The sequence below is a fragment of the Lutra lutra genome, chromosome 14 (genome assembly GCF_902655055.1).
Source record: "Lutra lutra chromosome 14, mLutLut1.2, whole genome shotgun sequence".
Lineage (NCBI taxonomy): Eukaryota > Metazoa > Chordata > Mammalia > Carnivora > Mustelidae > Lutra > Lutra lutra.
This window is the reverse complement of record NC_062291.1, coordinates 34,106,515-34,122,417: the sequence shown is the minus strand read 5'-3', so window position 1 is coordinate 34,122,417 and position 15,903 is coordinate 34,106,515. Positions and strand designations below refer to the sequence as shown.

The 15,903-nt window shown below is 38.2% G+C and overlaps 1 protein-coding gene across 3 annotated transcripts in view; it reads left to right on the top strand.

Annotated features, from left to right (window-relative positions):
- ASCC1 (activating signal cointegrator 1 complex subunit 1) overlaps positions 1 to 15,903 on the top strand; it is a 101,182-nt gene that overhangs the window by 43,162 nt on the left and 42,117 nt on the right. For all 3 annotated transcript variants that reach the window (XM_047703231.1, XM_047703230.1, XM_047703229.1), the window contains exon 7: positions 4,849 to 4,968. In XM_047703231.1, the coding sequence (XP_047559187.1) occupies positions 4,849 to 4,968 (120 nt within the window). The remainder of the gene's footprint in view (positions 1 to 4,848; positions 4,969 to 15,903) is intronic.

Below are 15,903 nucleotides of genomic sequence, written 5' to 3'. Positions count from 1 at the left end.
GCTTTTGAAATAGGACAAAGTTACATTGCCAAAAATCTGCAGTGCAGGCAGAAATTTTTTTGAAGATGGTTTTTTCAAAAAGCTGGAAAGATTTAAAACCAGCAAGTAAAGTAAGCCTCCCCAGCCCTCTTCTCCCACCTTCTCCTCTGCCACATATACTTGTTTAAAAAGTACATAGTGAGAAATTAATTTATTTCTGAGGAGAGTGAGAATCAGATTGGCTGTTTAGATTGGCTAGAAGTGCCTTGTTTCCCTAAAAGGAAAAAATGTTTCCTAAAAAAAAGTACATGTGTATACACACACACACACACACACACACACACACACACACACACACACACACACAATAGCCTTGGTGAATAAAATTTATCATTTAACATTTTTCCCTTCCTTATACTTACTCTTTGATCTCAGCCTTTGTACTTGGTATACTTAGAAAGACTGACAGTAAATAATGGCATTTCTAATCTGAACCTTTTTATGATGTAAAGATACCAAATTAAAATATAAGAAAGGAAAACACTGCAATTGAACAGACTAATATATAACATGCTGTAGTACTTTGATGGCTTTTTAAGTGGAGATATTAAATAGGGGTGCCCAGGTGGCTCTGTTGGTTAACTGTCTGCCTTCAGCTCAGGTAATGATCCTGAGGTCCTGGGATTGAGTCCCACATCAGGCTCCCTGCTCAGTAGGGAGCTTCTGTCTCCCTCTGTCTCTCCCCCTGCTTGTGCTCTCTTTCCCTCTCTCTCTCTCAAATAAATAAATAACAAATTTTTTTTAAAAGATATTAAATAAATAGGGCTCAACTCAGACTGAATTAAAACTGTGCTGCTATATAGATATTTTAAAGAAATGGGTAGTTGAATATTTGTTTTAAATTTGGGGGTGTTTTTTGAGTTTAAGGGATGTTACCTGACCAGAAACATAACTTTGATTTCACTTCTTAAGCTAACGGCTCATGTAGCTCTATCGATTCCAAATGAATTATTCAGTGTTCAGTAAACGCCGAAGCTTTAAATGTCTCCCTTGTGACTTTTCTTTGTGAGATGTAGAGCACAAACAGCACAGTGGCTCAGAGTGTATAGTCTGACAAATCTGCAGTACTTTTAAATTCCAGTATCACTCTTCCTGTACCTAAGTGTTCCCCGTAGGCCTGAGGTAACACCAAATAATAAGGTAAAAAGGGACAAGAGCAAGGAGAGAAGAGGAAAAACACCCACAGAAAATGTTGCTTCCTAATCATTGCCTCAGATGTCACTCAGTTGAAAAGTATGCTCACTGGTGTTGAGGGTGGGATAGTTTTGTCACCAAGACAAAGAGCATTTATTAGGCAAACCACCGAATTTCTGTCTTGGTAAATCCTAGGGAAGGTCAGAAGAGTTTCTGATCCTAAAGGGCAGGCTTTAGGTCCTGTTTCATTGTTTCATTTTTTGTTGTTCCTGGTACCCCAGCTCATTCTAAAGATTTGAGGTGGTTCGTGAGTGAGGACATACATACAAAAGAAATGTTAAAGTCGGGGAGCTCAGAAACCATAAAGATGGAATGGGAGAAAATGTTTACCAGAAAACCAAGGAAAGGTTATAATTGTACTTGAGCAATAGAATTCGATAGTTTTCAAGCACTGGTATACTTGAACTACATTCCAGGAGGAAACACATCGATTATCATCGTTCTTAACTGATGAAAAGGAGCATAACACTTTTTTTTTTAATGATTTTATTTATTGATTTGACAGAGAGAGAGAGAGAGAGAGGTCACAAGTAGGCAGAGAGGCAGGCAGATGGGGAGGGGGAAGCAGGCTCCCTGCTGAGCAGAGAGCCAGTTGCGGGGCTCCATCCCAGGACCCTGAGACCATGACCTTAGCCAAAGGCAGAACCTTAACCCACTGAGCCACCCAGGTGCCCCAGCATAACACTTTTTTAGGAGAGAATCCTTTGTTTGTTCTCAGTCTGAGAAAAACTTGTCATGTAAATATTAACCCACAATGATGATGAGCAGTGTCTTCAACAAGAATTTTGCAGAAGATACAAAAACGTTGGTCACGTGGTTCTCTCTTGTATTGATCCCTAGAATTTGAGAGTGTAACATTAGACATAATCCAGTAAAAACATTTTAGTGGGAAACTAAACCAATGGTTTGATACTTTTGGGTGATCTAACTACGCAGGGTTAGAGCTGAAATCAGCAGAGGAATGTATAGTTAGTATTAAACTGTTTTTCTCATGTAAGGTTGGTTGACTGCACTTTGAAAGGATTGAATGGCAGTCTTTCATATTGAATTCTTTGGCTATTACTTGGAATGGAGATACACTGTGTTGTTGGTTGAAGCTACAGGCCTCAGGTAATAGTTCAGAGCTTGGCTTGTGTTTTGGAATACCCCACTTACTAGAGGATGAAGGCAAAAATTTTTCTCGAATATCTGGCCAAAATAGTAATTTGTTTTTTACTGAAAGAGATCCTGGTCTTGTGCAGTAATATGGTCTTCAAGTTTTAAGGGAATCTTTTTTTTTTTTTTAAGATTTTATTTGAGGAGGAGAGAGCACAAGCGGTGTAGTGGGGAGGCAAAGAGGGAGGGAGAAGCTGACTTTCCACTGAGCGGGGAGCCCAATTTGGGGCTCAATCCCAGGACCCTGGGGTCATGACCTGCGTCGAAGGCAGACACTTAACCGACTCAGCCACTCAGGTGCCCCTAAGAGAATCTTTACCATGAAGATTCCTGGCTCCAGAGGGTTTCCCTACGGCCTTGGTTCAGTATCAAGAGAACTTTCTTCGATTTGCTTTTTTGAGAATTGCCTTTTGGTGGATCCCAACATCCTTTTGCCTTTGATTAGTGCCACATGGTTTTCAGTGACATTATAGGGATGTGTCCACATTCTTCTCAAAATTGTCCAGAAAAGCCTCTCTTTTTAGAGTAGAATATCTGCTCAGTGTTTACCAGAGATTTATGGAGTACAGGTGCTGGGGATCTAGGAGTAGAAAAGATGGATCGACTTCCTGGCCTTGGGGGGCTTGCAGAGGACTGTGGTGGTGAGTTGATTTTTAGCTGGGTTTCAGCTTGGCACTGCAAGGCCATTTCTGGTTGAAGTACAAGTCTGTGTAAGGGGTCTGGGAAGAAGCAGGATGGTGAGGTTTTACTTGACACAAAAGTAATACATGCACACATGAAACTAATATAATATTGTATATCATTTATTCTTGAATTAAAACAAAGTAATACATACTAGTTTTAGAAAAGTCAAAGTTGCAGATAAACAAAAATACCACTTTTAATCTTATTACCTAAAGATAATTACTATTAATGCTCTCACACTTTTTTATATGCATGTGTGTATTTTTTCTTTAAGGTGTAATTGACTTACAGCAAAATGCACAGATCTTAAGTGTAGTTGATGAATTTTAACAAATGCATACACTTATGTAACTTCAGTCAAATCAAAATGTTGTACATTGTCATCACTCTGTGAAGTTCCTTCATGACCTTTTCCGGTAAATTCACTTCTTCCAGAAATAACTGTTGTTCTGATTTCTATTTCCATAGATTAATTTAACTTGTTCTTGAATGTCACATAACTAAAATCATTCAGTATATACATTTTTGTGTTTGACTTCTTTTGCATATATGTGTAATAGATAAACTTGTGTTTGACTTCTTTTGCATCTGTATTTTTATATTAACTTTTTAATGGATAATACATTTATATGGTTCAAAATTTTAAAGATACAAAGGATATGCAGTGAAGAGTTTCTTTTCCACTGTTATTCCCACCAAGCACCCTGCTCTCCTGTCTAAAGGCAAGAGATTTTAGTAGCTTCTTTGTATCCTTCCAGAGGTTTTATGTATGTACAAGGAAATGTATATTGTGTGTGTATATAAATTTTCTTACCCTGTCCTTTGCACAAATAGTAACATACAGCATGCACATTGTTGTGCACATTTTATTAAAACCCTAATGAGTGTTTAATCTGTTTCCAGTCTTTGGCTGCTCCAAACAATGCCTCAGTCAAACCCTATGCATAAATTATTTTTCATGAGTATAAGTATGACCTATTACATCATATCAGGAAGTATGTATTGTCTGGTTCTTTTTTGTATGTGTGATAAGCCTGATCAGTGGGTTCAGGTGTGGTCAGCCCTCCGTAAGGATCTCTTTATATTTTCTCCAACCTTTTGCTGTTAAGTTCTAGAAGCCGTTGCTAATCATTGTCTCCATCCATTATTTTGTCAGGGGTTGCAAAATGGTGATATTATAATTTCATCATTACTTCTGCATCTATCACTTGGAATTCTTCTGTATTTGTCAGTTGGAATTCTTCTGTAAAGAGCTTTCCTTTATCAGCTATGGTTGGATATGTAGCTGAATTCATAATTATTTCCTTAGGTTTTGCTCCTAGAAATTGAATTGCTTGGACAAAAAAGGGTTTCTATTCTTGAAGGCTTTTTATAAATATTGCCAAATTGCTGTTAAAGATTAGTACTACTTTATGCTTCCACCATTGTTAGATGAGTAAAATGGTGTTTGCAGCTTGTAGAAATAATGAAATAAAACCCAAGAGATGAGCAACAATGTCTTTGTCAATCAGAGCTGTCATTCCTTGGCTTTTTTTCCTCTGAGTATAATAAACTGGTATTGACATAACTGTAGTGTGACTTTGGAAATACTTGTGTTTCTAGTTGGTGTGCATAGAATGTGTTAATTTTGAAATTAGAAGGATGGTTAGATAATACTGTTAGTAAAAAATCCCAACAATTTCATTTTTTTAATATTTGACTCTGTATAATAACCATGTTTAAAATGGCCCTTTCAGATTAAACAACTAGAAAAATCTAATGTTTTTCCCTTTGCAGTGACATTTCTGGGGGCAAACCCTTAGAAGTAGAGATGGCAGGGATAGAATACATGAACGATGATCCTGGCATGGTGGACGTTCTTTATGCCAAAGTCCATATGAAAGATGGCTCCAACAGGTATGTTTCTGTAATGCTTCTTTGCTTCCATGAAGAAGTTCCTAAAAGCATTCCTAGAAGTTCAACAAGTTTTGATTCCTTTTCTTTGAGATCTTATTATTGTAGAATGTGTCAATTCTTTCTTTTTTTAAAAAAATAGGTAGCTAATATCTTAAAAGAGGAATTTGTTGCAGGAAAAAGTGTCAGATGTTAATCTGATAATTATTGAGTTACTTGGATGGTAGATATTGATTATAGCAATCTAGTTTTTATGAGCTCAGTGCTTTCTTCATGTTTTTCAGGTTATAGGAGGTGGGAAGGATGGCATTTTAGGATGGTGGTTGAAAAGTGATACAATGCAGATCTAGTGGATACCAGGACAAAATGGGGATAACTATACAAACTCTGTAGGATTATTAGGATTAAGTTAATTTACATGAATCTTAGAACAGTGCTTAGCACATGCGGACATCATCAAAACACAGATCAACAAATGTTTACTGTTTTTTACTAGTGTTACTATCACACTTAGATCATGCTAGGGATTCTCGGTCTGCAACCCAGGTTATTTCTGAGGCTAGCCTAGGCGTCTAGAGCCATTTCCAATGTTAACACCATTTATTAGTATAGTCAAGGTCTTCAGTGAGCAGAGGAACCAAACTTGAATTGGAAGTTTGTTTTTGTGGTCTTTTTATTAAAGCAGGATAGAACAGAACTCATACTGAATCAAAAACCCTCTAGAGAAGATCAAAGTCTCTAGGCAAGCCCCCAAATTGATTTGCTTTTTGTAGAGGATCACTTGTAAGGTTTCAGTTATCTCAATTCAAATTGATAATCTCAATTATCTCCTATCTCAATTCAATTGGAAGTGAATGGAGAAAGGCAGGAAAAGACAATAGAATCAGGTGTTGTGTGTGTTTGGGCCAGATTTGTCTTTCAGATACTTGACATATGCCTAAATAAGCATACTAATGACCTTACCTTAAAAAGTTAGGGGCACGTTGTTCCTTTAGGACATCCCAAAACATTTCTGCCAGGTTGGAGTTCGATATCTGGTATGGATCGTGCACTTTGTGTTATAAGCTATAACTATCCAAACATTTCACTATGTTGTAGGGCTGCTGTATATGGGGTAGATTACTTTTCAGTTTTGTGAACAAAAAACAGTGAATGATAGGTAGTAGTTCTCAAGCTTTTTGGGCATATAATCACTTTCATTTCTTAAAAATTACTGAAGGTACCAAAGAGCCTTTCTTTATATGGGTTATAGTTATCAATATTTACCTTATTAGAAGTTAAAACTGCAAAATTTAACATTTGATAGTTCATTAAAAATAGAAATAAGATATTTTTTGTTTATGTAAATAACATTTTTCATGAGAAATCTGTTTCCCAAACCAAAAATATTTAGTGAGAACGTAGGCATTGTTTTATGTTTTTGTAAGTTTCCGTAATAGAATAGACCGCTGTGTTCTCAGATCTGCTTCTCTGTTCAGTCTGTTGCAGTATGTTGTTTTGATTGACATATATAAGAAAATCTGGACTCACATAGAAATGTATTTGGGAACATGAAGAGTACTTTAATGGTATTTTCGGATAATTCTGGATATTTGGTACTACACTAAAACTTGACACGATATAGTTTTGAAAAGGTCATTTGCAATGGTGAACATTTCATACTCTTGCATTAAAATCCATTGGTCTCTTTTGGATTTTTTTTTTTTTAAGATTTTATTTATTTATTTGATAGAGATCACAAGTAGGCAGAGAGGCAGGCAGAGAGAGAGGGAGAAGCAGGCTCCCTGCTGAACAGAGAGCCCGATGCCAGGACCCTGAGATCATGACCTGAGTCAAAGGCAGAGGCTTTAACCCACTGAGCCACCCAGGTGCTCCTCTCTCTTTTGCATTTTTTTAAAAAATATTTTATTTATTTGAGAGAGAGGCAGTGAGAGAGAGCATGAGCGAGGAGAAGGTCAGAGGGAGAAGCAGACTCCCCGTGGAGCTGGGAGCCCGATGCGGGACTCGATCCCGGGACTCCGGGATCATGACCTGAGCCGAAAGCAGTCGTCCAACCAACTGAGCCACCCAGGCATCCCTCTCTTTTGCATTTTGACTGGATCTTTAACCTATGCTTGTATTGGTCTTTTAGAAAACATTGGTTCACTGAGTTATGCAGCTGTTCCAAATGTTGAGACATTTCATTATGCAATATTAAAAATGAATTAATAACGCTACTAATTTCATCACAGTCTTTAAGTATTAGGAAGCTGCCGTCAGGCTCATGGTAGCTGATACACATTTTCTAAAATTCTAATTTTCACTTGAGAGCTTGAATTTTATTATTGGCCAAAAATACTGTTTTCCTTGAAGTTCTTTTTTGAGAAAATGTCTGTCAAATAACCAAGTCTGAATAACCATAATTTGTCTGTCAGTTGTTCTTTCAAATACAAATGGTGTTCATGGACAAAGAAGCTAGCTCAGCTCTAGCTCTGACAGCCTCACAAGTGCTTTTCCTCCCGACAGCCATCTACTTCGGTATATAGCCCAACTGCTTTATACGTACTGCCAGTTTATCCCACAGGGATATTAAAAAGGCATGTATTTGAGGCCCCTGGGTGGCTCAGTCGGTTAAGCGTCTGCCTCAGGTCCTGTTGGGCACCTTGGTCACTGCGGAGCCTGCTTCTCCCTCTGCCCCTCCCCTGCTCATGCTCTCACTCCCTCTCAAACAAATAAATAGAATCTTAAAAAAAAAAAAAAGACATGTACTCAAGGCCTGAGATTTAATAAAATTGATCATTTTTCTGTTTCATCAAGGATAAATGAAACTAGATTTTTTTTTTGGACATATAATGAAAATATACTCCTGCTAGTACAGTTGTGCTGGTGCTGCTGTCTTCCTTCATGCTGAGGTGCCGACAGTTACCCAGCATTTTTGCACCATCCCTGTAAATGCCATTGTAGTGAAAAAGGCAAATAATGTCTTATAGTTATTATAAATATAGTTTTGGCCTCATAGACTCCCCTCAAATAGTCTCGGGGACCTCCGAAAGTCCACAAATGATAGTGCAACAATCTTTGATCTAGGTAAGGGTTTTTGTTTTTGTTTCTGTTTTTTAAAAGATTTTACTTATTTATTTGAGAGAGAGATAGCACAAGTAGGCAGAGTGGCAGGCGGAGGAAGAGGGAAAAGCAGGTTCCCTGTTGAGCCCCATGAGCCCCATGTTGGGGCTCTATACCAGGACCCTGGGATCACGACCTGAGCCAAAGGCAGATGCTTAACCACCTGAGCCACCCAGGCGCCCCACTTAAGTAAGGTTTTATTTCTAACATTGAAGTTGCACAGCTGCCAGTGAAATTATAACTAACTTGTTTTCCAGTTACTCTTACCGGGCACTGTGCTTGGATTGTATTATCTCCATTTTATCTTTGCAACGTCTGTGTAAGATAGATGCTATTAGTGTGCCCATTTTATAGATAGGGAGGTTCACAGAGTTTAAGTAGTTTGGCCAAGGAAAGCCTAGACAGCAAAACCATGCTCTGAATCCCTAGGCCAGAATAGTTTTCAGTGTGTGTATGCTAGGTTAAGTAGGATAGACTCTCTTCCAATTCTTACTTCTAGAGTAAAATGGAAAGTTGTGCTCCACTTTTTTTTTTTTGAAAGTGGTAAAATTCGCATAACATAAAAATCACCGTTTCAGCCATTTTAAAGTATATGATTCCGTGGCATTAAGGACATCAATAACATTGTGCAGCCATCACCACTGTTTAGTTCCAGAGCATTTTAATCACCCCAAAAGGAAATCCTGTACCTTTCAAGCAGTTATTCCCCACTGTTCCATACCCCCCCCATTCTCCTCTCCCCAGCTCCTGGCACTGAATCCACTAATCCGCTGACTGTCCCTCTGAATTTGCCTGTTCCGGATATTTCCGGAACCACACAATACGTGGCCTTTTGTGTCTGGCTTCTTTCACTCAGCATAACGTTTTCCAAGGTGTGCATGCTACACCTTGGATCAGTACTTGATCCACTTGGATCATGTAGCATGTGGTTTCCATGCTGCAACGTGGATCAGCACTTCCCTCCTTTTTCTGGCTGAGTGGCATTTCACTGTACGGAGGGACTACATTTTTGTTTATCCAGTCATCAGTTGATGGACATTTGGGTTGTTTCCACATTTCGGTATTGTGAATAGAGCTGTCTTCAATTCTTTTGGGCTGATTCACTTTTAAAATGTACTAAAGTTTGGGGCGCCTGGGTGGCTCAGTGGGTTAAGCCGCTGCCTTCGGCTCAGGTCATGATCTCAGGGTCCTGGGATCAAGTCCTGCATCGGGCTCTCTGCTCGGCAGGGAGCCTGCTTCCCTCTCTCTCTCTCTCTCTCTCTCTGCCTGCCTCTCCGTCTACTTGTGATCTCTCTCTGTCAAATAAATAAAATCTTTAAAAAATAAATAAATAAAAAATAAAATGTACTAAAGTTTTTATTTCCTTGATTAACCTTGTAGTTTTATAGGGCATCATAGCCACTCAACCTGACCTCTGTTAATTTGTTTCCTTACTACCTTTTATGGGATTTATTTAATTTTTGTTCATAGTAATTTAAACCTTACTGTTGTGGAACTGAAATCTGTGCTAGACTATAGACATACAGTTAACATGGTGCTATATGGAAAATTTAGATGGGATTATAGCATTTCATTAAATAATACAGTGAGTTTTTCCTAATCTACAGCTGCAAGTCTGATTTATTTATTTATTTATTTTTTAAAAGATTTTATTTATTTATTTGACAGACAGAGATCACAAGTAAGCAGAGAGGCAGGCAGAGAGAGAGAGAGGAGGATGCAGGCTCACTGCAGAGCAGAGAGCCCGATGTGGGGCTCGATCCCAGGACCCCGGGATCATGACCTGAGCCGAAGGCAGAGGCTTTAACCCACTGAGCCACCCAGGCGCCCCCTGCAAGTCTGTTTTAACATACAGATGTCATAGACTCCAGAGTTTTAATTTACTCTATTCTTGGTGGCCCCAGAAGGAAAAAGAGAGGTCACTGGAAAGAGATAATAAAATCATTACTTTGAGTTTTTCCATTGGATATCTTTACCTTTTGCTTTAATAGTTAGACCCTTCATTCTATAGGAGGTCTTCAAGTGTAAAGAATATAGGGTTTTGAGATTGGAAGAAAATAAGAGCTGTAGAAACTAGATGGCTTTTGAAGACAGTGCTCAGACATAATTGGTATCCACATGAATGGAACAGTGGGTATTTCAAAGGTAAATACACCCATTATTTTCCCATAGATCCAGCCCTTATAAATTTTGCACACTTATTGTTGTCAGGGCTTTGTAAATTGAAAGGTCTGATGACATAGCCACTGAATCCAATGGTGTAATCCACAAAGAACATTTTTTAGTAATTACCATCTCTCTTACTGCTTTTTTTTTTCCCTATTACACATTCCTCTTTCACAAGGAGAGACATGTTTATGTTATTTCAAAAAGATTTGTGAATTTCCATCCTCAAATTTGTGGGAATTATTAAGATACTTAAACACCTCTTATTTAATTCAGTTTTAACAATTTTTAACAGTTTTTAAAACAATTTGAATTCCTCCTTTGTGCAAGGTGTTTTGGGAGGCTGTGCAAATTGGTATAGAAAGGAACATTAAATCTTTTTGCTTGTTTATATGAAGAGATACTACTCAGTGCAGGAGGCATGGGAGAGAGGCCATGTATTAAAGATACATTCAACTTTCTTTGTATGATTTCATGTAGTTTAATCAGAGATTCCTTCCCTTAAACTGACTGAATGTGAAGCCTGACATTTAAAAGGATGGAACCACTTAGATCAGGTTTTTCTTCTGGAGACTTTGAGCTGGGACACTGTACGTTCACTTAGTGATGTATTCTTGGGTTTGGTAAAGCATGACTGCGTGAGGAATTTGTGGCAGTATTGTACTCATTACTTAGTAGTCAGCTGTTGCTAAGATTTAAGTATTGAGAAAGTGGCTCTTCTGTTCTGTCTGGTACCATCACATGAGCTTCCATCCTTGCCCCTCGAAGAAGAATGGCTTCCTCACATTTTGCTGAGGACACAAAATCAACTCGGCAGCTTCCTTCCTTTTTCCCCTCACAGTCTACCTGTTCTCATCATCCTGCCCTACTCAATTTCATTCTCTTTCTGAAGAATGGCATACATTATCTCTGATGAGGCTATAATCTCTTGTTCTGCTCTCATTCCTTCTTACCTCCTCAAAGACCTGCCTCCACCAGCTATTTCCCCTTGCAGTGCATTGCTAGTCTTCTTTTCCCTCAGGCATTTTTCAGATGCCCCGCCTGTGAGGCATAGTAGACTCTAGGGCTTCCATCTTGAGGAGGCAGATGTCAGAGTACACTGGGGTGAGGGCTGTGGTTGAGATTGGGGGCGCGTAGACAGGCAGCAAAACTCTGCTCATGTGTGGGCAAGTTCTGTAAAGGAAGGCTTGCTGAGTAAGGAGTTGGCAGGCCAAGAGAGTAGCATTTTTTTTTTTTTAATTTTTTTTAAGACTTTATTTATTTATTTATTTGACAGAGAGATCACAGTAGGCAGAGAGGCAGGCAGAGAGAGAGAGAGAGGAGGAAGCAGGCTCCCTGCTGAGCAGAGAGCCCGATGCGGGGCTTGATCCCAGAACCCTGAGATCATGACCTGAGCCGAAGGCAGAGGCTTAACCCACTGAGCCACCCAGGCGCCCAAGAGAGTAGCATTTTAGGAGAAGGGAATAAGTAGCAAGTGCAGATCTAGAAGCACTATTATATGCCATGTAAAGGAAGCTGGATTTTCATTTGGTCATTTGTTTATTCAGCATGAATTTATTGAGTGCCTGTTGTTTGCCAGGCACTGTGGTAAGGCTGTGAATACAGAATGGTGAATAAAGCCAGGCGCGGTCATTATCCTATCCGTTGTATACAGACTAATGGAGGAACATTTGCTAACAAATAGCACACAAATGCATAGTGGACCCTCGAACAACATGGGTTAGTGCACTAGTCCACTTATATGCACGTTTTTCCTTTTAAAGATTTTACTTATTTATTTGACAGACAGAGATCACAAGTAGGCAGAGAAGCAGGCAGAGAGAGAGGAGGAAGAAAGCTCCCTGCTGTGCAGAGAGCCCGATGCAGGGCTGGATCCCAGGACCCTGAGATCATGACCTGAATCAAAGGCAGAGGCTTTAACCCACTGAACCACCCAGGCGCCCCCATTTTTTCAATAAATACAATGTAGTACTATCAATCTATTTTCCTTAGAATGTTCTTAATATTTTCTTTTCTCTAGCTTAGTTTATTGTAGGAATACAGTATATAATACATATAACATACAAAATACGTGTTAATTAACTCTTTACGTTCTCAGTAAGGCTTCCCATCAACCGTAGGCTGTCAATAGTTACGTTTTAGGGGACTCAAAAGTTAGCCATGGATTTTCAGCTGCACGGGGGTCGGTGCCCTTAACCCTTGCATTGTTTAAGGGTTAACTGTAATTGCAAACTGTGATAAAGATGAAGCAGAGGGAAAATGGTGCTCTGTTACAAGAACTATAATAGCAGTGTTGACTGGGAGGAGGGCAGGGTCAAGAAAAGCCTTTCTCAGGAATCAATACTGAATCAAGATCCAAAGAAGTGAGAGTTTGCCAGCAAAGGAGAGGTGGGAACCCACCCGTTTGTTGTTCTAGGCAAAAGAAAATACAGAGCAAAAGCCCTGAGGCAAGAAAAAGTCTAGCAGATTCCAGATATGGGTGAGGTTTAACAAGGAAGAGGTAGGGTAATGTGAGCTGGCCACATGAAGGAATTAGAGGGGCTTGGACTGATAGTGGCACTAGATAAAAGAATGAAGATTAAACAAGAAGAGATCCATATCAAAATAAATCTGAAATGGAAATGCAGAGCACCAAAGACAAGAAGATCTTAAAAAGAAGTCACCCACAAAGGGGTGATAGTTATAAGGAACTCTCAGTAGCAATAGTGGAAGTCAAAAGATAGTAGAACATTTTCTACAGAAAATAATGGTGAACCTGGAATTGTGTACTCAGAAAAAAAAATCTTTAAGAACAAAGGTGAAATGTGGCACCTGGGTGGTACAGTCAGTTAAGCATCCAACTCTTGGTTTTGGCTCAGGTCAGTCCTGAGATTGAGCACCGCATCTGGCTCTGTACTCAGTGTGGAATCTGTTGGAGATTTTCTCCCCCTCTCCCATCCTGTTAATGCTCTCTCTCTCTCAAATCTTTTAAAAAATGAACAAAGGTGAAATGAAGGCTGTTACAGATGAACAAAAACTCCGAGAATTTTATCACTGTGAGATGTCTACAGTTAAATAATGTATAAAGGATATATTTCAAGAAAAGGAAAATGAATCCAGAGTGTTTGAGGTGCAGGAAGGTTAGTTTGAGATGTAGAAAAGAATGGTAAATACATAAAATGCAGACATTGTCTATACAAAATAATTATTTTATAGTGGGGAGAGTTTTTTAAAAAGATAGAGCTAAAAATAAATAAAAATTTAAAAAAGAGAACATTAGTTAACGTAAGTATCAGCTAAGAGCACGGCAAGTCAAGGCTGAGGAGAACTCTGGAGTTGAAGTATTCTAGTTTTTTTTTTTAATTATTTGGGGGGATGGTATTAAGATATTTCTTAACTTTGTTAAGCTAAATGCATACAGTAAAAATTTAAAAGTAAACCTAAAAGGACAAAGGAGCAAATACTAATTTATAAAAAGGAGCAAGAAGCATAGGAAAAAGTGGGATGAATATTTAAACATAAGATGATAAGAAGTCCAGATATATGTATACATCTCTATATATAATATTTTAATGATACATGTTAATGAATAAACTCTCTGGTTAAGAAAGATATATTAAACAAAATTCAGTTATATGCTCTTTACCAGAGATACACCCATTCATGAAGTTGCAGTAGAGAAAGGTAAAAGATACAGTAGGCAAATACCAAAAGGAAGTTGGCATAACAGAATTAATATCAAGCATGTTAGGCTGAGCAGTAGAGAGGACCATTATATAATGATAAACAATTTACCAAGATGATATAATTTTGAACTTGTATGAATACATTAGAGCCACCTCAAAGTTGATTTAACCAAATTTGTGTAGTTAATTTTTTATTGCTGAGAAATTTTACAGATTTCTATTACCTACTTCAGATGCAGTGGCCAGGGGAGGCATCTCTAAGGAGTCGACATTGGAATTCAGACTTAAAAGATGCAAAGGAATGGTAGTAAGAGTATTTCAGGCAGAGGGAAGAGCAAGTGCAAAGACCTCGAGAAAGAGCGTTGTGTGTTTCAGCACTTAAAGACTAGGGGAGATAAACAAGGGAGATGAGGCCAGAGATGCAGACAGAGACTTGATTACACAAAGTCTAGACAGTTGGTAAAGAATTTGTATTGTTTTCCTAGGTGCATCGACGGTTTTAAGCAATCTAGTGACATGATCTTTCATTTTAAAAAGGTAATGTGTGGTAGAATGGATTAGAGGGAATAGAATGCAAGTGGAGAAATAAGGTCATACTGCAATCCAGGCTAGAGTTGAAAGTAAGTAGCCAAGTTAGAGTGATGACAATGATGAGAAAAAATAAAAAGACATCATCCATTACAGTAGCACCAAAACCCATAAGGTACTCAGGAAATAACTCCAACAAAGTATGTGTAAGACCTTTTTGCACAAAATTATAAATTATAAATAAATTGAGAGAGTGTTCAAGTTCATTGATAGACTTAGTTTCATAAAGATAGTAGTTTTCCTCAAATGGTTCTATATAAATTTAATGCAACTATGAGACTACATATGTAATTGAAATGAAGAGCCAGGAATGGGAGGGGGAAGTATTTAAAAATCATTATAAGAATCCAGGTGAGAAATAAGACCTGAACTAGACATGTAGAATTAAAAGAACAGATATGTAGATTAAAAAAGAGTGAACTTGGGGCACCTGAGTGGCTCAGTGGGTTAAGCCTCTGCCTTCGGCTCAGGTCATGATCTCGGAGTCCTGGGATTGGGCCCTGCATCAGGCTGTCTGCTTGGCGGAGAGCCTGCTTCTCCCTTCCCCTCTGCCTGCCTCTCTGCCTACTTGTGATCTCTCTCTCTGTCAAATAAATAAATAAATTCTTTAAAAAAAAAAAAAAGAGTAAACTGCTTGATTGGGCAGTTTTCTGAAGGTGGAGTGTAGGAGTCATGAATATGATCCATTGCAACTAAGCTGGTTAATCTCAGGAATACAAAGATGAATTCAGACCAGGAAATCTTATAACATCCAACTCAATAGATCATATTTAAAAATAATATCTAAATACATGTCTAAGAGGTTTTGATGAAATTCAGCCTACTTTTTTTCATTAAAAACTTTCAGAAAATAGAAAGATATTGCCTAATATAATAAATATCTATCTTAAGGCAGAAGCTAGCAATCCTATTGAATGGTTATTCGTTGGGTTTATCATCGCCATTATAATCAGAAATAAAGCATGATTGCCTGTAATAACCATTACTCTTAAACACGTTGTTCAGAAAGTTCACATTAAATCCTAAACTATAAAACAGAGGGCAGTTGAAGACAAAAATTGCCGTTGAGGATAACATTACAGTCTACTAAAAAAGCTCTACAATTGATAAGACATCAGTTAAAGTGCTAATAAGTGGTTGGACAAAAATAAGTACCCAAAAATAAATAATTTAGTACTAACAAAGTAAACACCATAAGAGATACACAAATGGGTAAAATGACCCTTGCCTAAAGGACCTTAAATCTCCCTAAGCAGTAAACTATTAAAAGAAAACACACAAATTTTAAAAATAGAAGAAAACTAAGTAGATGTTTGATGAGTGACATGAGGAGTTCCCTGATAGTAAAGCTATAAATTAGGACAAAATTTCCAGAAAGCAAACTGGCACTTTTATTTTATACTTCTTGGACTTGCTT